The sequence below is a fragment of the Falco cherrug genome (genome assembly GCF_023634085.1).
Source record: "Falco cherrug isolate bFalChe1 chromosome W unlocalized genomic scaffold, bFalChe1.pri SUPER_W_unloc_1, whole genome shotgun sequence".
In the NCBI taxonomy this organism is placed as follows: domain Eukaryota; kingdom Metazoa; phylum Chordata; class Aves; order Falconiformes; family Falconidae; genus Falco; species Falco cherrug.
The window spans coordinates 2,330,251-2,354,209 of NW_026599288.1; the positions used below are offsets into that span (position 1 = coordinate 2,330,251).

General features: G+C 42.1%; 3 protein-coding genes across 4 annotated transcripts in view; 1 reads left to right on the forward strand and 2 right to left on the reverse strand.

Moving 5' to 3' along the window:
* LOC129734836 (sorting nexin-18-like) overlaps nt 1-23,959 on the forward strand; it is a 130,937-nt gene that overhangs the window by 48,986 nt on the left and 57,992 nt on the right. The window lies entirely within an intron of this gene.
* LOC129734834 (sorting nexin-18-like) lies at nt 1,118-23,843 on the reverse strand. 2 transcript variants are annotated; one of them, XM_055700127.1, is made up of 2 exons: nt 20,972-23,840; nt 1,118-2,701 (listed from the first exon to the last, which is right to left on the reverse strand). In XM_055700127.1, exons 1-2 carry the CDS (start codon nt 22,530-22,532, stop codon nt 2,448-2,450), a joined length of 1,815 nt encoding a protein of 604 aa, XP_055556102.1. In that variant the 5' UTR covers nt 22,533-23,840; the 3' UTR covers nt 1,118-2,447. The 2 variants fall into 2 exon arrangements, with proteins under 2 accessions (XP_055556102.1, XP_055556103.1); XM_055700128.1 differs by lacking the exon at nt 1,118-2,701 and adding an exon at nt 14,883-16,837 and having other exon boundaries at nt 20,972-23,843.
* Nucleotides 7,198-8,968, reverse strand: LOC129734844 (uncharacterized). The gene has a single exon (XM_055700175.1). The coding sequence runs from the start codon at nt 8,966-8,968 to the stop codon at nt 7,805-7,807; it is 1,164 nt and encodes a 387-aa protein (XP_055556150.1). The 3' UTR covers nt 7,198-7,804.

Genomic DNA, 23,959 nt, shown 5'->3' on the forward strand with positions numbered 1-23,959 from the left:
CCAATGTGCATGGTGTAAACAGAAGGGTCATTGGAAAAACGATTGTCTGGAAAGGAAAAAAAGGAGTAAGACGGGACCAAGGATACAAGCATATTCGAAGGAAGACTGACAGAGACCTGGGGAATCTACCCTAGTGGATCCACTGGTTATAATGAAGCTAGGGAAACAGCAACAAAAGGTGGAATTCCTAGTGGATACAGAAGCCACCTACTCTGTTTTAAATAAAGAATTAGCACCAACTGGAAAAGATTATATAGTGGCTAAAGGTGCTACTGGCCAGAGTGAAAAGGCATTCTTTAGTAAGCCTTTAAAACACAAATTGGCAAACAAGTGGTTATACATAAATTTTTGTATATGCCCAATTCACCCAAGGCTCTCTTGGGAAGAGATTTGTTAGATCAATTGGAAGCAGAAATTCAACCAGCCTGTTCTCTTTTTTTTTACGAACCTCTTATGAGGGATGGACCACTTGGTTACGTAAAAGAACAACTTTACTTTATAACCTCACAGGCTGTAGAGTCGTGATTCTGCACGTCACACAAGCCATGGAACTCAGCTCAAACCTAGCTCATCACTATCTCATGTAATTAAACAACATATGGGAAGCTGGAGTACTGCTGGGAAATGGTGAGTTTTGAATGTAGAATGAGATACCATGAGGAAGATAAAGAGCAAGTCAGTCCTATGACTATGGTCCTTATATTATGGTCAAACTTGTTGTTTGCAGCACTCAGACTGGAAATGGAGCCTTTCCTCACTGGCTGTCCTTTCTTTTACACATACTGGGTTTTTTTCCTTTGTTATTCTGTATTTTACTTCTTTGGGTACATACTAGCAGCACTGCCAAATGCAACATGCTCATAATAGCAATTTCCAAGCATCTGGGGATGAATCTTAAAACCAAAACTACATTCTTACATTTATTCCTCTAAAACAGAGGTGTAGGGTTAAGCTACTGAAACTCACATGATCAAGTAAAAAACTACATTTCTGCTGAAGAGGTGAGGAATGGTTTGTACTTAAATGTAATTATTGCTTAAATTCCTTTTCCAGGATTTTGTTTGTTTAAACTATCTTTGATTAATTTAATTAAAACAGAAAAAGTAAACATTTTACTTCCTTGGATGTTTTTTTTATTATTCTTGTTTAGGAGAAAAACGGTAGGATAAATAAAAACTCTTTCATACTGACCTATAAAGAAGGAAATGAATGGGTTATAAACACAGACTTCAGACATCATTCAAGGGAAATAAGCCAGAAAACTCTTTAAAAGATAGTGTTTACATGTATATATAAATACATCCTGCTTGTCAAAAATATTTATACAAAAATTAAGACAACTGTTAATTCTTGAGTGTTATAAACATAAAAATGCAACCTGTTTTCTAAGTCAGTTCAGCCATGACATTTCAGATCATTTATATTACTGAAGATCCCTGAAAATTTGTAACTTAGTAAACTAATGAATCACAGTGGAGTCTCAACTCAGAGAACTGGCAATGTAGATGTAATCTGAAAATAAACTGATTCAGCAATGAACAATGAACAGTTCATTTAAAACTTAAAAAATGTTCTAGCTACACAGCTTGCATTCATATCCCCTTGATAAACATAATTTTTTATTTGGATAGCTCTTCCAATTTTCACTCACAGTAGTGTTTTATACTAAACCACCCCCTACCCCCCTTGCTGTAATATTAATTTCGGAAAGGGGATATAGTGGTGCATTTTTGTACATGTGCTTAACATCCTAGTACATGTAACAAGTAGTCTCCATTTTCAGGGCAAGTGTGAATAGATTTAAGTTTTCCATTTTGAGACAACATTTGTTGTAAGACTGCACTTGCTGTGCAAACTGTGGCAGTTGATTTTTTTCCAGTCAATATGAGGTTTGATAATCAGTTTCTGTTATAGGCATCAACCCTTCATTTATTCAGTCATGAAAATGTGACTTACTAGAAAAGGAAAAATAGTCTAAAGGCACAGAATCACATGACTGCTCTACTAGGAGTCTGTAAACAGAGAATCAATTGAATTTAGGAAATCCAAATCCAGGAAAGTAAAAAGGCATCTGAAGCAGGCTTTTATCTAACCAACTTCCTTAAAGATCAAAAAGGTTTTGAGGTCTACAAAGTATGCACTAAAATACCATATTTCAAAAAGCAATAAGGCAAATAGTATACTCATTATTTCAAATAACTTACAATGGTAGTGTAGGCATACACAATAGAACTTAGTTACAATGCATGGTACTGTTTCTACTACATAGCCCTATAACTGTTTCCTTTGTACATAAATGGAGATTAAAACAGGATTCCAGGTAAACACAAAACCATCCTTGTACCACTGTCTACCACTGGCAACAGTTCTTCAGCAGCAGCAATGTTTGCTCTGCTGCTTGAGTCACATTCATAATGAGGAATGTCCACAGATCAAAAGTTCAGAGATTAAACGCTGTCATACTTATAAAGAGCTTCTTCTAGCTTTTGTGTCACTTTTTGAAAAAAGAGTATTTGCTGTTGCAAGAAATGCTGCATCTGTGATTTAAAGTCCCTCACACAAATTTTGTGGAAATGATTAATTTCTGCTAGGGTCGCAAATGAAATAATGTTACAGCGTTCTTGAATGCCCTCAGCTTTTTGGAGCTCCATCTTCCCCTCTTCCACATGTCGCTTACTCTCCTTTACTTTGGTAAGGGCTCCTGTGTAAAGAACAAAACAAAAAAAAATAGTTGAACTGTGAGGACAATGTAGACTCAACTACTGTACTTTAACAAGTTTTTTAATAACAACAAGGATTCATAGAAGGCTCATTCTAAATGTATTTATATGTGTGTGCATATATATATGAATGAAAAGGAATAAAATAAAAAAGATTTTTCAGATCACAGTCACAGAACAGTGAATCTTGTTTAAAAATATAATTTTTTTAAGGCTCTATCTTGCAAAAGTTAGTAAAACATGCCTATTTCACAATCTTAAAAATCAGATGTTGTCCTTCAGAGAATATCTGCTAAATATACCAGCAGTGGAAAAAAAAGAAAGCACTAGAAAACTAGTCAGATCAATTTAAGCCTACATAAAGACCAGAAAAATAGCCTCATTCAGTTAGTGATACGGCATTTTTCACAACCTTTATGATTACACTTAAGTTGCTTAACCCTTCCAATATTTGTAATGTCTTAACAAACTCTTTCCTTTCATATTACACAACATATGGAGGGTTGACCTTGTCTGGATGCCAGGTGCCCACCAAGCCACTCTATCACTCCCCTCCTCAGCAGGACAGGGGAGAAAATATAACAAAAGACTCATGGGTTGAGATAAGGACAGGGAGGGATCACTCAGCAGTTACCATGGTGGGCAAACCAGACTCAACTCAGGGAAATTAATTTAATTTATGGCCAATCAAAATCAGAGTAGGATGAGAACTAAACCCAAAACTTAAAAACACCTTCCTGTCCACCCCTCCCATCTTCCTGGGCTCAACTTCACTCCCAATTTCTCTATCTCCTCCTCCCAAGCAGCACAGAGGGACGGGGAACGGGGCTTGCAGTCAGTTCATAACATGTTGGCTCTGCTGCTCCTTCCTCTTCACACTCTACCTCTGCTCCAGCATGGGGACCCTCTCCCACAGGAGACAGTCCTCCACAAACTTCTCCAAAGTGGGTCCTTCCCATGGGCTGCCGTTCTTCATGAACTGCTCCAGTGTGGGCCCTTTCCATGTGTCCTTTCCACAGGGTACAGTCCTTCAGGAATGGGCTGTTCCAGCATGGATCCCCTGCGGGGTCACAAATCCTGCCAGTAAACTTGTGACCTGGCTTCAGCATGGGCTTCTCTCTCCACAGGGTCACAGTCTCCTTCAGCTGCATCCACCTGCCCCAGTGTGGGGTCCTCCACAGGCTGCAGGTGGATATCTGCTCCACCGTGGACCTCCATGGGCTGAAGGGGGACAGCCTGCCTCACCATGATCTTCACCACAGGCTGCAGGGGAATCTCTGTTCTGGCACCTGGAGCACTTCCTCCCCCCCTCCCCCTCCTTCTTCACTGACCTTGGTGTCTGCAGAGTTGTCGCTCACATTCTCACTCCTCTCTCCAGCTCCAGTTGCTGTTGCACAGCAGGGTGATTTTTTTACCCCTTCTTAAATATGTTACCACAGAGGCACTACTACTGTTGCTGATTGACTCAGCTTTGGCCAGTGGTGGGTCTGTCTTGGAGCCATCTGGCATTGGCTCTATTGGACGTAGGGGAAGCTTCTAGCAGATTCTCACAGAAGCCACCCCTGTAGCCCCTCCCACTACCAAAACCTTGCTACACAAACCCAATACACCATACAAATGACTACAGTTCACTGACAGGACTCCTTATACATTGCCTTGAAGAAATGCTTTTCTATACTCCCTAGAGTGACAATAAGCTAACAGAGAAACCTCTCTGCCTAGATCTTTCAGGAGGATAACCTTCATTCTGTATGCTGGGGAAGCAGGTTTCTTTTCTTGTCAGCCTGAATTCACACATGTAGTAAACACCATTAAACAGTAAAAATGCAGTTCATCAGCAGTAATATTATTTTCCATCCTATTCTTCCTGTGCCTGCTTAATGTTGAATATGCCTTCCCCCAGCACCCTGACACATCTCTGCAACTCAGATTTGGAACATGACTTTGTGCATGGCCATGCCTGGGTTTGCTCTATGAGCACTGAGTTGGGAGCGAACTGAGCAGCATGGCTGCTGCTCACTGAATTTCATTCCCACTTCTCATGTCCCCCTGCCTGCTGTGGCTCATTCTCTGCCCATCTCCAACCCCTCACCAGGCAGTCAGGTAAAATGGAGGGTCAAGGTATGCTCTTACTACAGGCAAGTTAAAACAGCAGATGATTGGTAGACTTGGGGAAAAAGAGTTTGTCGCATTTTTGAAATGTAATGGGAGTTGTGTCTTGCATTATAAATAAAATCTGGAATTCCTAAATGCAGAGAAGCATGCATGATTTTCCTCCATTCAACTTCTAACAACAACTTCTTAACTGGGGGTGTGTGTGTTTTTAATAGCAAATACTTAAAATATTTCCTGTTATCATGTTGGGAGAGGGGTCCGCCGGAGTCAAGAAATTACTTTTTCTGTTTTAATTAAATTAATCAAAGATAGTTTAAACAAACAAAATCCTGGAAAAGGAATTTAAGCAATAATTACATTTAAGTACAAACCATTCCTCACCTCTTCAGCAGAAATGTAGTTTTTTACTTGATCATGTGAGTTTCAGTAGCTTAACCCTACACCTCTGTTTTAGAGGAATAAATGTAAGAATGTAGTTTTGGTTTTAAGATTCATCCCCAGATGCTTGGAAATTGCTATTATGAGCATGTTGCATTTGGCAGTGCTGCTAGTATGTACCCAAAGAAGTAAAATACAGAATAACAAAGGAAAAAAACCCAGTATGTGTAAAAGAAAGGACAGCCAGTGAGGAAAGGCTCCATTTCCAGTCTGAGTGCTGCAAACAACAAGTTTGACCATAATATAAGGACCATAGTCATAGGACTGACTTGCTCTTTATCTTCCTCATGGTATCTCATTCTACATTCAAAACTCACCATTTCCCAGCAGTACTCCAGCTTCCCATATGTTGTTTAATTACATGAGATAGTGATGAGCTAGGTTTGAGCTGAGTTCCATGGCTTGTGTGACGTGCAGAATCACGACTCTACAGCCTGTGAGGTTATAAAGTAAAGTTGTTCTTTTACGTAACCAAGTGGTCCATCCCTCATAAGAGGTTCGTAAAAAAAAAGAGAACAGGCTGGTTGAATTTCTGCTTCCAATTGATCTAACAAATCTCTTCCCAAGAGAGCCTTGGGTGAATTGGGCATATACAAAAATTTATGTATAACCACTTGTTTGCCAATTTGTGTTTTAAAGGCTTACTAAAGAATGCCTTTTCACTCTGGCCAGTAGCACCTTTAGCCACTATATAATCTTTTCCAGTTGGTGCTAATTCTTTATTTAAAACAGAGTAGGTGGCTTCTGTATCCACTAGGAATTCCACCTTTTGTTGCTGTTTCCCTAGCTTCATTATAACCAGTGGATCCACTAGGGTAGATTCCCCAGGTCTCTGTCAGTCTTCCTTCGAATATGCTTGTATCCTTGGTCCCGTCTTACTCCTTTTTTTCCTTTCCAGACAATCGTTTTTCCAATGACCCTTCTGTTTACACCATGCACATTGGTCCCTTCCTAATTTCCCTCCCCTTTGGGGCTTTTGCCTATCTCTCGTGTCCCAATCTTCCTCTTCTTGTACTGTTGCCACTATCCTTTGACCCCCTTCTACTTTCCTAATTCCATCTTCCCTATTACTATAAACTCTCCATGCCTCATCTAACAAGACCTCCAGGTTTCGGCTCTCAGTTGGTCTCAATTTCTGTAATTTCCGTTGTATGTCTCCAGCAGACTGGCCGAGGAACAAGGACACCAATTGTTGGGTTCCTACCTCATCACCAGGATCTAAAGGAGTATTACAACACATTACACCACACAGCCGGTCCAAGAACTCGGAGGGTGACTCAGAGGGGCCTTGTCTAATTGCATATAGGGCAGACCAATTTATAGTCTTTGGAATTGCCTTTTCCAATCCTTTTGCAATCCAATCCTGATATGCTTGTAATCTATCCACGTGTGCTGACCTGTTCACATCCCATTTTGGGTCTTGGAGAGGAAAATAATCTTTGCTATCCTCTCCTATGGCTTTATAATGTTCTTCAGCCAAATCTCCAGCCACTTAGATCACCAATTGCCTTTCTGATTCTGTCAATGCTTCCAGCAGCACTTGGATATCATTCCAATCTGGATTATGCTCTCGTATCAGGAAGCGATAATATTCTGTAACGTTCATGGGGTCAGCACAATATTCCTCTGCCACCTTTCTCCAGTTTTCCAGATCAAAGCTGTTAAAGGGTACCTGGATTAACATTGTTCTTCCGTCTAGCCCAACTGCCTGCCTCAATGGGGCTTGAATCACTGGCCCAGCCACTTGGTTCAAGGGGGCCTGGATTACTGGCTTTTGGGTCTTGGGTTGGCTACGGGTGCGTGCTGAGATTGGGCTATCAGGTGTTGGGAGAAGGGTTCGCCGGGTCAAGAAATTACTCAATATGAGTTATGCATCTTGCTCACCTTTATTAGCTTCTAACACTTCTTATATAGACTCGATACACAAGCATGTTCCCAAAGCAAAAATATAATTGGTTATTATTCCCTAAGCGCGCGCTGCTCTCACACAGCTAATTATCATGATTAGAACAAGCATTCTATCCATGCAGCTATTTGCGTTAGCTATGTTTTAGCCTTGCGGTTTGCTACTCCCTTTATTCCCATTCCGCTCCCTATCTCCCTTGGCCTTGCACCTGTCTTCCTTAACAGCTGCAGCTTGTTACAGCCACGGCCTGTTAGTACAACAAAGTTACTTGGTCTCAGGATTCAAGAATAGATCAAGGCCACTTCCTTGTTAACTTCAGCACAACAACTTCAGCACAATTCTAATTCCAGGCCTATTCTAATTCCAGGCCTGGATTGTGCAGATCTTAGGGATTCTATGGCCACACTTCTGCAGCCATTCTTCTACAATTCCCCCTTTTTTCTTTTGCACAAGCCAGGCCTGACTGGTTATGTTAAAAACTGCTCTCTTTAAACAAGAAAAAGCACAGCTAAAAACTAAAAGCATTACAATAATGATTATAACAAAGTGTATTCCTTCCATCAATAACGTCTTTAACCAACCTGTTATCCCCAATCCTCTCAACCATTCATCGAAGGGATTATCATCAGCAAGAATATGCTTCATGTTTCCCTGCAGTTGTGACAACTTCTTGTGCATAGATATGGAATGATCGGAAAGGTTCATACAACATCCCTTCAAAATCCTCACAACCGTGTCCATGTGCTAATAACAAAAAATCTATTGCAGCTCTATTTTGTAATGTAGCATGCCTAACACTATCTACATCAAGCAATAACGAACTTAAAATCTGCGATGTAAGATTAAATTGTTTCTCTCCCCAGCCCGCTAACCTTCGTATATTCTTAGCATTTAATGCAGCCATTGCCCCCGGCATAAATATGGAGGCTAGGACATTTGCTGTTACAGACTGTAGATCGACTCGGTCATTACATGTTTCATCAAAGGTGCGCAGTGCCCTCCGTGTTCTATGAGATTGTGGAGTCATTTTTAATAAGTCTTTCATATGTGGAGCAAACAAAGTCAAACGTCCTAAATAACATGGCCCACCGACAGGATGCATAGTTATTCCTGGCCACGCTCTGTCCCCACATATCAGAAAGACTCCCGGTGGCAACTGATAACCCCCTGATACATTTACATGGAAACCCCCAGTTTTCAATTCACCCCAAATAGGTGAACTGGTTAGATTTTGAAACCCTGTATAAAACCCCCATTCACCTTGATGTGTTAGCCATAACTGCCACGGGTCACCACACCAAATTACTCCAGTGCCATTCACGGGCTGAAGTGGTGATGACATGTGGGTACAGTCTGCCATACCAGTTGCAGTTACATTAACATATTCAACAGGTACAACGCTAGCCAATAGGTCTAACTCCTGCAAAGGTAAATGATGTGGCTGATTTAAATTCTCAATAACCGTCTTCTGCCATGCTGCATTACGCATAGAAGGCCAAACATATTGTCCATTTGGACTCATACATGTACCATTCTGATTGGAAGTCAGATCCACTGTTTTAACATTCCAAAAACCATCAAAATTTGTTTCATTCTCTTGCAGGGGAATACCAATTAAACAAGTTCTAAAGGGGTTGTCAGCTTGTTGCAGACTCAAACAAAAGTCTGTTACCCCTGTGATATTTGCCCATGTCACCCATATGTTTGTTCTAGGCAAGATGTCAAAAATACTTTGGCCAATGGGTAAAAAATTCATCAAGACCGTAAACCAAGTCCACCACTTAAACATGTTTAGTCCTACAATTTCCACCCCTTTTTTTTTTTCCCCACATTCCACCCCACAAATCTGTGCTTTCACAGATTCTGATGATGTATGCTGTCTCCAATCAGCATGGTATTACACTAGTCGTATGCTTTCTCTTGCTTCATGCCCAGTTACTAATCAAACACATACACTCTTTACACCACTTACATTTAAGCTTTGGCTTACAGAACCGTTTTACCCCACATAGCATACATTGGCACAATACCCACGGGTTACATCCCTTACAACATAGACAGTTCATTCCATCTGCTCGCTCTGAGTCTTCTCTTCCGTTTTCTGATCTTGACATACAGGTCACACAAACTTGCTAGGGACCCATATAGGTCCTTTATCTGTGGAGATACAAAAATAACCTCTACCAATAAATAACACCAGATTAGGTCCTTCCCATACGCCTGAAGCCATATTTTTATACAGAACATTCAAACCAGGAACTGCAGCTGTTTGGTTCCCTCGCGCTGTTTGGTGATGTATAGCAACAGGTGGTCCCTCTCTATCCTCCATAAGGGAGAGATAGTTTAAGGTAAACAACACCTTAGTCAACCGTTTAGTTACGTCTATGTCCTGCCATACTCCCTGTCTCTGAAGATAATCCTTCAGGGTATGGTTTGCCCTTTCAACAACTGCTTGCCCCGTTGGGGAGTGAGGAATCCCTTTAAGGTGTTTAATTCCCCAAGTTGTCATAAACCTAGCGACTCGTTGACTACTATACGCTGGACCATTGTCTGTCTTTATTTCTAAGGGTACTCCCACGAAAGCCAAACAAGACATTAAGTGTCTCTCCACATGTAATGCCTTTTCACGGGTTTGTGCAGTGGCCCATATAAAATGAGAATAGGTGTCAATTGTGACATGCACATACTTAAGCTTCCCAAAGTCAGGTACATGTGTTACATCCATTTGCCAAACCTGAAGTGCCTTCAGACCTTTTGGATTAGTGCCCACCCCTAAACCAGGTCCATGATGACTACATTGAGGGCAGGAGCAGACAATACCCTTTGCATCTGCTATGGGTATTTGATACTGTCGATGTAAAGACTTTGCATTCTGATGAAACATCTCATGGCTCTTACGAGCTTCTTCAGACTTACTTGTTGGAGGAGTTATTGCCAGACAGCTGACTGCTTCATCAGTTCTAGCATTACCTTCACCCAAACCAATGGTCCACTGATGACTTCTAATATGCATAATACAAAACTCATGTTTTCTCTGTCGAAGAGTACTACGCAGTTGTATAAACATTTCACCAAGATGTTGGTTCTTTGTCTCTCTCAACAAGGCATCTTCAATGCGCTGTACTACACCAACTACGTACAATGAGTCTGATACTATGTTTACAGGTGTATTGCTCCAGCTTCCCCATGCCCAACACACTGCTTTCAGTTCTAAGGTTTGAAGGTTGTCCCGTGGTTCACCGGTGATCACTTGTTTCTGCCACTGATTATGGGATTGCCAAACACACACAGCAGCCTTCTTCGTCTTTCGTCCTGCATCTGTAAACACCGTTGGCCTGTCAACTGGCCTTTTTGAGCATAACGGTCTCGCAATCCACTGATAATGTTCTAACATCTTCCAGAGAGGTCCTTTTGGCCGGTTGTTGTGTACAACACCTGTATAGCCCATCAAGGCTTCCTGTATGGCTGTTGAATGTCTCAGGAGCCACTCATAATCATCACCACGGACTGGAATACTGATATCTGCCAGTTCAGTCCCATCAATTTCAACAATCCTGTCCCTTCCTTTTCTCACCAAGGCTGCTAATGCTTCAGGGCGACGTAAAATACGATGTCTGGGTTGCAATGGCAAAAACAACCACTCTAAAACTGTTACCGAAATCTGTGATTTTATACGGCAGGTTCCAAATATAGAGGATCCGATTGACCTCTGGGGGCAGCCGGATGTTAGCTCGCTTGGCCGCTTGCATCGCCATGGCGCCGATCGGAGGCGGGGGGGTGCTGCCTTGGAGAGAAACCGCGGCCGGGAAGGGGCCTGCCCGGCCGCGCGCCGCCGCTGCCGCGGGGGACCCGAATGCTATCCCATACGCTAATAACCCGGGTAATTCCTTTTTACAATCTATGTCCTGAACGCTCCGCTTTTCTAAAAAGCATTTGAGCGAATGATACGTCGCTTGTCTCTCCATACCTTCGTCAGCGCTGTTGCAGCCTTTGCGAGACTTCGGCGACGCGTGGCCGGCGGGACCCTCTGTAGGTGCTCCCGGGCGCGGGACTGTGCCCTTCCGCCTCCTGCGCTGCTTTCAGGACTGGTACCCGAATCTCCGTCGAACCGTGGCTTGCAGGTTCAGCCCTCTCTAGGGTCCCTGTTCGGGCACCATTTGTTGCGACGGAGGGAAGACACAGTCACTCAGTATGAGTGATCAGCAGACTTCGTTTATTGTACCTTACAGTCATCTTTTATGCCTTGTTATAATTAGCTCATACATATTACAAAAGTTAAGCTCATTATTGGTTAGTTGCCTAAATACCAAGCCCGCCCCTAGTTTCTCTTCTGTAGTTATCTGTTCTCACCTGCAACATTCTTTTCCCACCGCAATCTTCCTGTTATTTTGTAACTTTTGCTTTACTTCAGATAAGCTGAGAGCGATGTGCATTTTTGTCCAGCCAGCTGGACTATGTCTATGTGAACTTTTTCAGCTAGCCAGTTATCCACAAAATCTTTCAGCAATTTTAAGTACTTCTTACTAGCTTACATCTAAAGGTGGCACCAAACAGGCTTTTAAGATAAATCTCTGTTTTTACAGAGTTTAAGTTGGTCTATTACAGTGTTGATATGGAGAAATAGTGTGAAATAGGGACAATGGACATCGATTGTGATTATATAGGTCTGCTCAAGGAATGTGGGTATGGTGACTGGTCATGGGTGTGGTGTCTGGTCACATAGCCACACAGCTTTGAGGAAACGCCTACCCTTCTTCCTCTAACAAAGGGGCTATTTATAAAAAGGATGAGAAAAGGATGAGAGACATTCCAGTGTTATCTAGAGGGAGGGAGTGCTAAGTCTTCTTGCTGGAGAAGATCAGATGGTCACAAGGACATGAATCACCTACAAACCTGCAAGACCACCACATTCCAGGCAAAGGACTGATAAGCTAATTAACATACGAAGCAAGAGTAAGCAGGTTTAGGTAACAAATATGTATAGGCGTTAATTGAATATTCATTTGTTTTACTGTATAAATGTGAGATGGTTCGTCACTTCGGGCATGCATGTTTGTGGAGGAGCGATCCCCCGTGCATCTGCGTGCAATAAACATACCTACTTTATAACTTTTGAGTTATAGAGTTTAATTCCATACGTCAGTGTAATCATCATAGGTTCTGAACACTAATTTCTCCTGTTTAGGATGTTAAGAAGAGGCACTTTTCTGTCAGAATGATGCTATATACTTAACAGCTTTTGTAAATGCCCTGTTCATAATTCCAACTTCAAGACAACAACCTAAATCAGAAATGATGCTGTGCATGTCTGATATAAATTGATCTTCAGTAAAACTGGCATATGAGCAGAAATGTCTCCTCTGAATCTGTAGAAGACGAATATAAATCATGGCCAAAATGACTGTAACCATCATTATAGTGACTTCTTCAAAATTTTCGTGAGATTCATGGGATGTGGATGGACAGGAGAAGGCAGGTAAGACTGCATAGAGATATCCATATACCATTATCAAGAGAAGGAAGTATAAATGCAGGTTCCACCTACTCATACATCCTCTACTTTACTGGGGTACTATGAAAGACCTGCTTTTGAACATTGTTCTCTGTAAGGCTGAAGGGAAGCCGAGAGCGAGTAAAATTTAAGGTGTTTTGCTTGTCCATCATCATCTGCTTAGCTCCACTACTGTCCTAAGATGAGCAAATACAACATGCATAGACATTTTACATAAATTCATATGAAAAGAGTGAAAATCCAAATGAAATGCAGATACTGCTCCAGTTTTTCCCTAGTGTCCTTTAAACGCTCTCTCTTAGAAATCTGAATGCTGCAGTATCTCTGTAAGGACAAAAAGAAGTAGTCTCCTTGTTGCAGTAAAAAATATGCAAGGTACACCATCATTAATGTAACCAATTAAAACATTATATTCATATATATAAGAAATGCTATATATTATATATGGTTATTTATACACTAATTATTTTTAAAATGTAAATATTTTTAAATTATTAATATAGTATGCATTATAATACATAGAGAATAATATAGTATTATAAAGGCAGAAGAGAACTGTTTGCCTTTTTAGTAGGAAGGGATCTACCTACCCTTCTGAGTTTGGACTTCTATAAAACTGCAAGCAACTTGAAAATGCAGTGTCATTATCATATTTGAGAAAATAGATCTTTATTCAGTATACTGCCAGTTAGCTGGCATAGCTATTCATGCATATAAAGATTCAAAATGGTAAGTCTGAAAAAAATAGAATAGCAAATTGCTTTTTACCACGAGACAAAAATGCAATGTAGCATGAATCTGCTTTTCATATTGTTATGAAAGAATCGCATGTAGGCATAAAGAGGGCAGTTCAGTTCATCATGATTATGGAAGTTGTCCACCTGTGAGGTGTACCTACCTAAAACAAAGGCTGAAACCATCTCTTCTCCTTGCTTTGCTATAAGATCACTGACAAGACTTGAACAGATTGTTTAAATGTATTTATTGTTATCGATTTCATGAGACATCCACTCAAAAATACGCTTTTCACTAGCTGATGTGTTTTTAAAAATTATTTTTAATTTAAATTCTCATGGCCTTCATGAAAGATATAAACAAGATTGTGTAGAAAGCATTTGCCATTTGTTTGCTCTAGTCTGCTGATAAAACTAATGTTTTGGGGGCTAAGCCAAACGTGATTTCATTTTTTTCAATTAGAATTTCAAATTCTGTGTTATTTGAACAAGGCAATTTAAAATAAGTAAGGTACCAGCTGGATGAGTTTATACAGTCTGCACACATTAACTTGGCATTTTAACTGTTCAAATGAAGTCATGGAAAGATGCTGGAAAGGCTGAAACATGTCCTTGTTTGTTTCAGAGGTGACTTGCAAAATAAAAAAATCAGCTAGCTTGTTTGTTTTTAATAATGTGCTTACAAAGACTTGGAAGAGCTCTGAGAACTACTGTCTGTTTTCAGTCTACCAACTCTTGTTTTCCCTGTTTAGATAGAAGTCCTTTTAGCAAAACCTGGAGTTCTCTCAGCTGCGAGAACTACCTCACCATCTAGATTCTTCATAAGCTTCAAGCTGAAAAGGTATTACATAGTCTTTGAAATAAAATTACTTCCTCTTTCTACAAAATAATTTTTACTTCTTCAATATCTACACTGTCCTGCTACTCCGTAGCTGTCCACAAGGTTTTCCCAGTAGACAGGGCCTTAATCCTTGTGGTGAGCAAGTACCTGTAAGAGTATAAGAGCTGACAATGCCTTTGGTCAAATCTATGTGTGTGAGCTGTGATCAAACTTCTCCAGCCTGTTGGGATGAAATGGGCAGTCTGGATAGACTTTCTTGTGTGCAGTAATGCACACAATCTTTCCCATGGGAGGAACAATTATACTCTTCCTCTGCTACCAGCTGTTTTAAAAAAAAAATCACTGGGATTTTATCGGCTATGAAACATCTCTCCATCATTGAATTTGTATGATATCAGGCTAACGGGTTCCAAAAGGTAACAGGAAAGGGAAACAAATCATGACTGCATGAATCTTGCTCCTTTAGAAAGGTAAAGTAAGAAGAGATGGGGGAGGGAGAGGAAAAGAGAAAAACCAAACATATTTAAGAAGACCAATTAATCTTTTAGGTAGAGAGGACATAGAAGTCAATTCCGCCCCCCCCCCCCCCCCCCGTTTAATCTTCAAGTAAGGCCATTGCTCAATTTTAGTCTTGCTCATTGTTGTCATCTGTGTAATTTACACACACCAAGGAAGCTATAATTTTATACAATGTCTAGATTCTTTCATGTATTAGCCATCTAAAAGTCTGTTTCCTTCAGGTTACTGGGAGGTAATATTGGGTCATTCAGCAGCAAGCAAACACCACTACATCATTGCTGTAACAGCAATGGGGAAACTGAGAGGGCAAGATATACAACAGTTGTCCTAGAGCAATCCATCCTTTTTCATCAAAGTCCTTGAACAGATGAAATATAGGTACCCATCTCTTTTTACTGTTGTGAAGGTCATCTGGCTAGGATTACATGCCTAGCTCTTAGGAAGTAAAGTTACCTGAGTCGAACCCCATACAAAGTGTATGTATCTGAAGGATGGAGAGAAAAGGAGGGGAAAAAAAAGGTGGATAAAGGAAAAACAGGGACAGAAAAAAAATGTCTGCACAACAAATTTAAGAGGCTAGAAAGCAACAAGCAAGAGATAAGAACACTGATTTTAAATTGTGATATAAAAATTTAGGTGTGAATTCTGACCAGTCTGATTTATTAATGAGCACACATATCCTTCCTCCCTTCCCCCCAAAAATAATTTGCTGGAAACGTTATAGAGAGCTCCATGGTTCAATGCTGTTTGGGATTTTTCAATGCTTTAAATTTTGATGCATTTCCAGCTCTGGAATGTTTTTTTGCCTATTATTTTGAAAAATATTCTAAAAACACTCCCAGTACATTCTTTAAACATTTCTAGAATAAAGTTTGCTTCAGGTAAATAAAACCATTTGCCTTATTTTTCATAAATGGTTGATCAAGAAGCAAAAGGGTCATTCAGATATTTTTTTAAATAATTCTTTTAAATCTTGGCATGCAGAGGAAATGTAATTGCCACCTACATATCAGAAAACATTTAGGCCACTTTCTCAAATCTGTTTTGCAAAAATCATAACCAAAAGTTTATCAAGCATTAACATCGTAATGTTAAGAGAAATCTGGAAAGCAGAGATGAAACAGCAAGTTAGTATTTCTTACACTTTCAGGAATCACAAGAGGCCCATTATAGTAATTCCTCAAACAAACCTGAATGAAAGAAACCCCAAATACCATAACTTCTCTACTCTCACTAAGCAAATACCAAGACAAGATAGCCAGACCAGCATGAGCTACAGTACTAGCATACACTGTCGCAAATTCTCACATGCGCATAAATTTTCTGAACCAGAACTTGCATGGGCCTGCAGTGAGCATTTATGTTAAAGATTATGTAAGTCAGAAGAACTCATCAATTGAGTGAAGCTCTAGCAATTAATATTTAGGAATTATTTTGCCAAGAATGCCTAGGGAATTTCCACAAGTAGACCTTAAAAACACAGAAAAGGTGGCATTATCCATTACAAATGAAGATGGGAGGCTGCTTTTCTTCTCAAAATTAAAGCAACTGAAACTACTATTTCTTGAAAGACATACCAGTTCTGCAAAAGCTATTACAAAAGTGCAGCTTAGTTTTCAAGTCTACTAAACCAGAAGTTTATCCTCAACTGACATGTGGGAGTTCAAATCCTTCCTCCATCTCTTCTGGAGCAGGAACTTCAACTCTTCCCTCCCTCACAGAAAATTCCTTAAACACTGAGTACACATGATGAAGGAGAGGAATCTTTTAAAATCTCCTATTGAAGTTATTGCCATTTCATAAAATACTTACAATATTAGTAAGATAATAAGCAGTTTGAACATATGAACATATTCCCACAGTCCATTGGTGTGGGTATGTCTCAAGCTAGCTCGACGGCGTCAGTGAGCGAAAACCAACCTTGGGAGAGAGACACAGTTATGCTTGTTGGAAGGAAGCCATGGGAGCAAGAAGAGAAACTAAGATACGGAGTTGGAGTTGTCTGCAGAGTATGTGGCCTTGTAGATAAAGGGACTTGCTAAGTTGCTGTGTCTGCAATAGAAAAAAAGAGCCAAGAGTGGAAAATTACTGAGCATAGTTACAGGCTGATACGTCAGCCTGCTGTAAAGCTATAAAAGGCTTGCTTGATTTTAAAAAGTGTCTTCGAGTCTTCAATCCGCTCTCAGAGTCCGTGCATCAATATGCCACACATTGGTTCACATTTAACAAAAGTGACCAAAATTACAATCCCTTTCTGTATACTTCAGATCATGTATGATGTCCTCAACACAGAATGTAGAAAGACCTGGACCCCAGAGCAATTAAAAGCAGAATGGTTAACACATTTTCCTGCTGATATGCAGAAAAAGCAATAGTGGGGCTTACATGGCTTTGGTTCATAATTCTAGGGGAAAAGATAAAGCCAAAACAGAAAAAAAAAATTAATTCTGGCTCAGAGATTCTCTGGCCTTCTTTTTGCAGAAGAAAAGTTGCAGAAATGATTCAAAAACCCCAGACATGCAGACTTCTCAGTCCATACCAGAAACCACACTTCCAAATCACATTAAGCAGCTGTTCAACTATCTGCAGTAGAGCAAAATTGTAACAGGACAAGGCAGTCTAATATTCTATCCATAGATATGGGTATGTTTTGGGCATAGCAACCTGTGGTGAAAATTTATTTAATCGATTACTGCTTATGAAAGTCTTTGTCTTTAATTAGGGATTGCTTAATTTGGACAGGGAGCTCAGGGAGCTCAAGTACAACCTTAATGAGCAGGTGGTGTTTGTCTTGAGCCCCCTGAACAAGCAAGATATGAGCAGGAAGATCCAGACAATATTGTGTGCAGCTGTGTCATGACAGTAACTCTACCACACTCAGGTATCTGGCCAACATCCCTGTGTGAACCTTATGAATCATGAAACAGTGCACACCTGCACTTAGCCTAAACTTAAAAGTTTACATACACTAGGTGTGTAAACTATTTTTGTTTTTCACCGAGTATAAAGGCAGGCAAGCTCCAGGACTGGGCCAGAAGCCTCACCTACGGGTGGAGGCACTGCATAGGAATTTTCCCTGTTACAGAGAGACTCCTGGCGCTGGCTGCAACGGGGCTTCTCAGCCAAAGTGTGGGCCTGGATGATGTTTCTTTTCTTAGTCTCTGTAACACTTTGCAGTAATGATCTGATGCTTTGCTCCTATTGCTCTTTTATCATAATGTGCATAATAACTAGTACTGTTTCCTTTTATCATATTGCATGCTATTTTTACTTTATTATAATGTACTATAATAAACTACATTTATTCTTATATTTGATTTGGAATTCATTTTTGCTTGGTATTCAGTCAATCAGCAAAACACAGCCTTAAATTTTTGGTCCTTCTCAGGTCTAGGGTAATATAGAAATGGAATCTAGAAAAGGCTTTGGTTTTTATCCCAAGTGGACAATACATTTGTACTATGTTGAAGAAAAATGGAGTTGTACCCCTAACTTCAGAGTTCATCTTTTTAAAGTCATGGTCATGTAATCAACATGTCAATCATCCTGCTGTTTCTACCATTTCTAAGGGCACTTTGGGGTTATTTTACTGCACAAAGCAGCTGCACATTGAAAAATAAAACACTGAAAGAAAGACATGTCAGCTCTATTTTTCATATGATCTATTATCACCAACTGATTTTTGTTTGGTCTATACAGACAATAATTCTCAAATACTGACAACTATCCCAGTTAGTAAATTTAAAAGAAAGCTCTTATGTTGTAAGAACACCAAACTGTTCGTATTTTCATCTGAAGTTTACAATTTGGAACTGAAAAGTTATACCTTGTTACAAGTAACCCTTAAAAGTAATAAAACAGCAATAAACTGGGGGTAAAAACCATCTTCCTCTCAGTTTTCTTCCAGTTTGCCTGTTTTGTAAAGGGAACAACAAACACGTAACCTGGCCAATAACCCTATTCCTATGATAAACATGGACACTCAAGAGACCAATCTCTCAAGCCCATGCCATTTTCTGATGGCAAGTATGTACCAGGGACAATATTGTGATGAAAGCAGTGTTAGCCCAGAGGTGCTAGAGCATTAACACCTGCATGCAGACCAGCTGTACATTTCTCCAGCTAGTTCCAGGGCAGTGTTCTGGCACAAAATCAGCTCTACGTGAACCACTCTAGTGGAAACTCATTTAGATGAGCTTTCCCTGGTTCAGCATGGTAAACCTAACCAATAAGTGCAAATTTAAACAGAACTATAAAGGAAACAGACACGCAAATTGAAGGAACTATGGGTTGAGTCAAGCATGTATCTTATCCCCAATCCTCTCCTCAAAGTCAAGTCTCCAAAAATATTACAAAGAACTCCATATATTCTTAAAGCTTGAGGATACAGTATTTAAATAGTATATATCATGTTTTATTCTACCTAATAAAAAAATCTTTCCCTTTGTTTTTTTCCAGAAGCTTACCAATATTCCTATTATTAGTTGACAACTCACTTTAAAATCCTTTGCTCCCAAACATGAGGCATTATCAAGGTCATCCTTCTCTCCAAATTTAAAATAAAGTTGTTATCAGAACACAATGCCACAGCAGCTAACAGAACAATTCCTCTAAGGTTAGATTGCACACTTACCTTTTCTCTTAAAAATATTATTGATTGTTTAGGTTTCCACTCACAATTTTTAAGATTTGACAAAAGAATGCAAATCTGACTTTGATGCAAGCAATTTTAATGAAAAGCTTACTTTTTAAAATAACAAATTGTGCACTTTGTACCAATTCTGCTTCCTCAGTTTTCCCCAGCAATAATGCATACCTCCCAAAAGCCTGCCTTTTTGACCTGTTGAAAAAAACTCTTCCAACTCTTTTATCGTAAAACTCAAGGTACTGTTCCAGATGCAAAAGCCCTGGAAATATCACATAAGGGCACAAAAGACTGATTCACCATGGGTGACAATTCAAGCTCTGCCTCTTGGGGTGCAGAACACTACTTATTAATCTCCAAAATAATTTTCAATTAAAAAAAAGCTCATGCATTGTTTTCATGCATGTGATGTTTTCTTGGTTTCTTTTACAGCTCTAATCCCCACACATCCCTGATCATATATAACAGCAAAAAGAATGAATAACGGGCTAGTCTTCTCACAGTGGTAAAGATTATATGAATAGTATTAACTTCACAGCTGGGAAATCATCTCCAAATATACAGTGCTACAAACTTCTATTTATCTGAACAAGTGTCACTAGTTATACAGAAGATGAGTTTTTCATTTTTGGAGTTTCTTTCTCTCCGACGGATCACAAACATACAAACAGCAACCTGAACCCCAGAAGCATGTTTCAGCTAGAAAGATGATGAAAGGATAACAGGTGAGCAACATCTTTTTATGATAATAAGGGCAAAGAATAACAACTCCACCTAAAAACATTGCGGCAGACCATCCTTACAAAGGCACTAAGAGAATTTAATGCATGGCTGAACTAACAAACCCCAGCAGCTTTAAACATCTCATCTGACTGTGACACTGCAAAATGCACACACTACCACGCACACCTCAAACAAGGTGGTCAATTGATATCTCCATCTTCAGATTACTTCATATTTATTATCTACTAGATCAGAGATTTAAGGTACCTAACATACATCAAAGAGTAATAGATGTTTTCATACCACTTGATCTCCAGAGTTTGTAAACAAGACCATTAATCTTTAATGTATCAGCAGTATAAGCAGATGTGGTTTCTTTCAGAGATACACAGCCAAACACAGTAACCTCTGACCAATAAAATTCCCAACATCATCTAGACCAGGGGTCCTCAAACTACGGCCCGCGGGCCGGATACGTCCCCCCCAGGGTTCTCAATCCGGTCCCCGGTATTTACAGAACCCCCCCGCCCGGGGTTGGGGGGGGAAACCAAGCAGCCGCAGATGACTGCCTGCCACTTCATCCGCGCGCCGGCCCCCCATTTAAAAAGTTTGAGGACCCCTGACTAGACCTTTGGCACAGAAATAAAATTGTCACTAATGAGTTTTTTGTATTTTTAGCAACACTGAGTAAACACTGAAAAATTTAACCCAAGGCCAGCAAGCCATATGCAGAGCAAATTTAGCCCTTTGTCTCTATATCTGTGCGCATACCACTGATACATAAAACTTCAGTTTTGGAAAACGTGTAAGGGTGTTACCTTTCTGGATGTGGATGATGTCTGGAAAGTTGGCCAAATGCCCCTGATACAGCGCTAACAAATCCATCACAGCATCTAAGTCCTGCCGGGGCTGATCTGCAAAGAGGCCCCCGATGGCATCATAGGCTTCTGCAGTGAAGGCTATGGCTTGGTTGAGGCCATCTGAAAAGGCCTGTTGGTCCAGCTCAAATGCCTGACTGAGGCACTTAAAAGAGTGCCCCATCTTCAGGTATTCCTTCTTGAAACCAGTGACTTGCTTGCGGGCAAACTCGTTGGCCGTGTGATTAAGCTGCAGGGTGCTCTCGTCCATCTTCTTCGTGAAGGCTTTGAAGCCATCCACCTGACTTTCCACCTCCTGCAAGTCCAGGCTGGCCCCAGGGCCCGTGGGGACACTGATGGTCAAGAAAAAGTTGGCACCCACCATCTCATCTTTCTCAGCCCTGCGCTTGCCTTGTTTCCAGGCCTTCTCATCCGTGCTGGGACAGGTGAGGAAGTGCTGGAAGGCATCACACTGAGCCAGCACAGGGTGGCTGCACATGTGGTCCATCCACCAGGCCAGGCCTTTGCGACGTTTGGAAATGAAGTCCTCCTCAAAGCGACCAGCGGCCTGCTTCTCCGGCAAGTGGGGCACAGAGATGACAGGGAACTTCTCAGCCAAGCGCCCGTAGAGCCAGTCAAAGTGCTTGTAGCGGCGGTGTACCTGTTGCCCAGTGTGGCTGGGCACTAGCTTGTAGGCAATGTAGCTCTTCATACCCTTGAACTTGGTCTGCTTGGTGGGGTCCTCAATGGAGCAGTGGAAGGGGTAGGGGTTCTCCTGCCACTCAGGGCCCTGGGGGCCAAACACCACACACAGCTTGTCCCCATCCTTCACGAAGCCTGATGCCTCACCCAGCACGAAAGCCTCCCCACCGGACTTGACAAAACTGGAGAAGCGGTTGAGGTTGCGGCTGACCGTGGCTGAGCTCTTGGCGCTGCTGCCAGGCGGGTGTGGGTGGCCTGCTAGGTAGCCACCGCGGGAGCTCAGGGACAGCTCAGACTGCGTGGACAGGCAGTAGTGGCCAGAGGTCTGACTGCCCGTCTCCTTGTAGTCTGGGTGGGAGCTCCGCAAGGTACCCAGCTCATCAGCCATCGTGGAGCTTTCATCCCAGTCATCGTCCCAGTCGTCATCGCTGCCCTGGCTGGGGTGGTAGGACCCGCCGTAGGGCGTGGGCGGAAAGGGGTACCCGTCGTCGTCGGGGGGCAGTGAGAAGGGCCCGGGCACTGCCTCCGGCGGGGGCTGCGGTGTCGCCGGCTTGAAGACCGCGTGGGGCAGCAGCGGATCGAAGCTGTCTGCAGGGAGGTTGACGTAGCGGGCAGGCGGCGGCGGCTCGGCGGCGTGGGCGCGGATTACCTGCACGTAGGAAGCCGGGAAGAGGCCGCGGTCGCCGCGGCTGTTGACACCCTCCAGCCAACCTTCGATGTCCTGCTCGCTGCAGAGGCTCAGCACCTCGTGCTCCCGCAGCGAGATCTCCCCCGGGTTCTCCGACCTGAAGTCATACAGCGCCCGGGCCCGCAGCGCCATAGCCCCACCGCCCAACCGCCCCCCGGGAGCGCCCCGCCGCCGCGGTGCCGCCACCCCTCACCGCACTGCGCCGGCGGGGTTGCGGCAGAAGAGCGCTGCGGCTTGCCCTTTGCCTCCGCGTCCCGCCGGCGGGGACGCTGCGCCAGCTGGCTCACCCGGCTCCGTTGTGCTACTAGCGCGGCCGGTTCCGAGTCCCGGCTTCAACCCGCCAGGCGAGGCAGGGCGCGGGGGCCGGGCCGGCGACCGTCCCACATTACCAGTTTCGCTAATCCCGAGCCGAAAAGCAAGACGGAAGAGCCGAACGCAGAGCGGCCACCCCCACCGATAGACCTGGCCCGCCCCTTCCCGGCCCGCCCTCTGACGTGCGACCGGCCGTAGGGTGGGCGCCAAATCCCGGCTGTGCTCACTCTCCACTCCGCGGTCTGCCCTCATCCGAGAAAAGCACCTCGGCCTCGCGGACAGAACAATAACACGGTTATAATCTGGTAGCGTTTCCAAACTGCTGTGTTTTGAGTGTTTTATACCAATTTTTACAGGTTATAATACTTGCAAATTCAGCCTCTTTAAATCTGTTGATTACATTTTCATAAATCTACACATTTCCCTGACTCAAACTTATGATGATTACTTCTGACCCCCCTCAAAGATGTTTCAGCACTTCTCCAGGTTTGATAAAGAAGCTTGTACGTCTTCTGAGATGCTTTGTTTTCTTTTCAGGGTTTCCATGTTGTGAGAAGGAAGAATTTATGCCATCTTGTTCTTGAACTTTTCTGCAGTAGGTGTATTACACAGATGCTATGGGAAAGTTACGCTGTTTCTGGTAGTCCTCCTCCAGCTGGTTCTTATAAATAAGCAAGAAAAGTAAGGTTATGTAGTGGAATGAAGCTGGGCTAATTAGCATTGATAATATAAAACTGTGGGTTGGCTTCAGGGGCAGTGGGTAGGCTGATTTAGATAATGGGCAGGTGTGGCTGGTTAAGTTAAGTGGTTGAGAGCCAATGAAGAGGCAGCGAAGCCAAGGAGAAGAGGGAGGAAGAAGCAGAGAGAAGGGAGAGAAAATGTGTCCTGGATGAGGTGAGGAGAAGGCAGCAGAGGGACTATATGAAGAATGTGCTGGTATGAGATGGTAAAAGACCTTCTTGCAGCATGATAGTTTGGAGAGTGCTGTGACGGGGTTAGAATTAGGAAAGCGTGTGTTTTAGTTGTAGATAATGTGTATTTTTATCCCTCTTGAAAAATGTGCTTGTGCTGCTCATGTTGGTTTTCTGTAGAACAGCCTTAATCCTGTTCCTGTGCTTTTTTTTTTATCCTGTCCTGATCATTTCCCCTTATAGCTCTTGTGGCACCTGGTCCTGTGTTGTCTGATCACATGGATCCCATCCCATTAATGATGGGTCTTTGGAACCCTGAATACAAGTTTCTCTCAA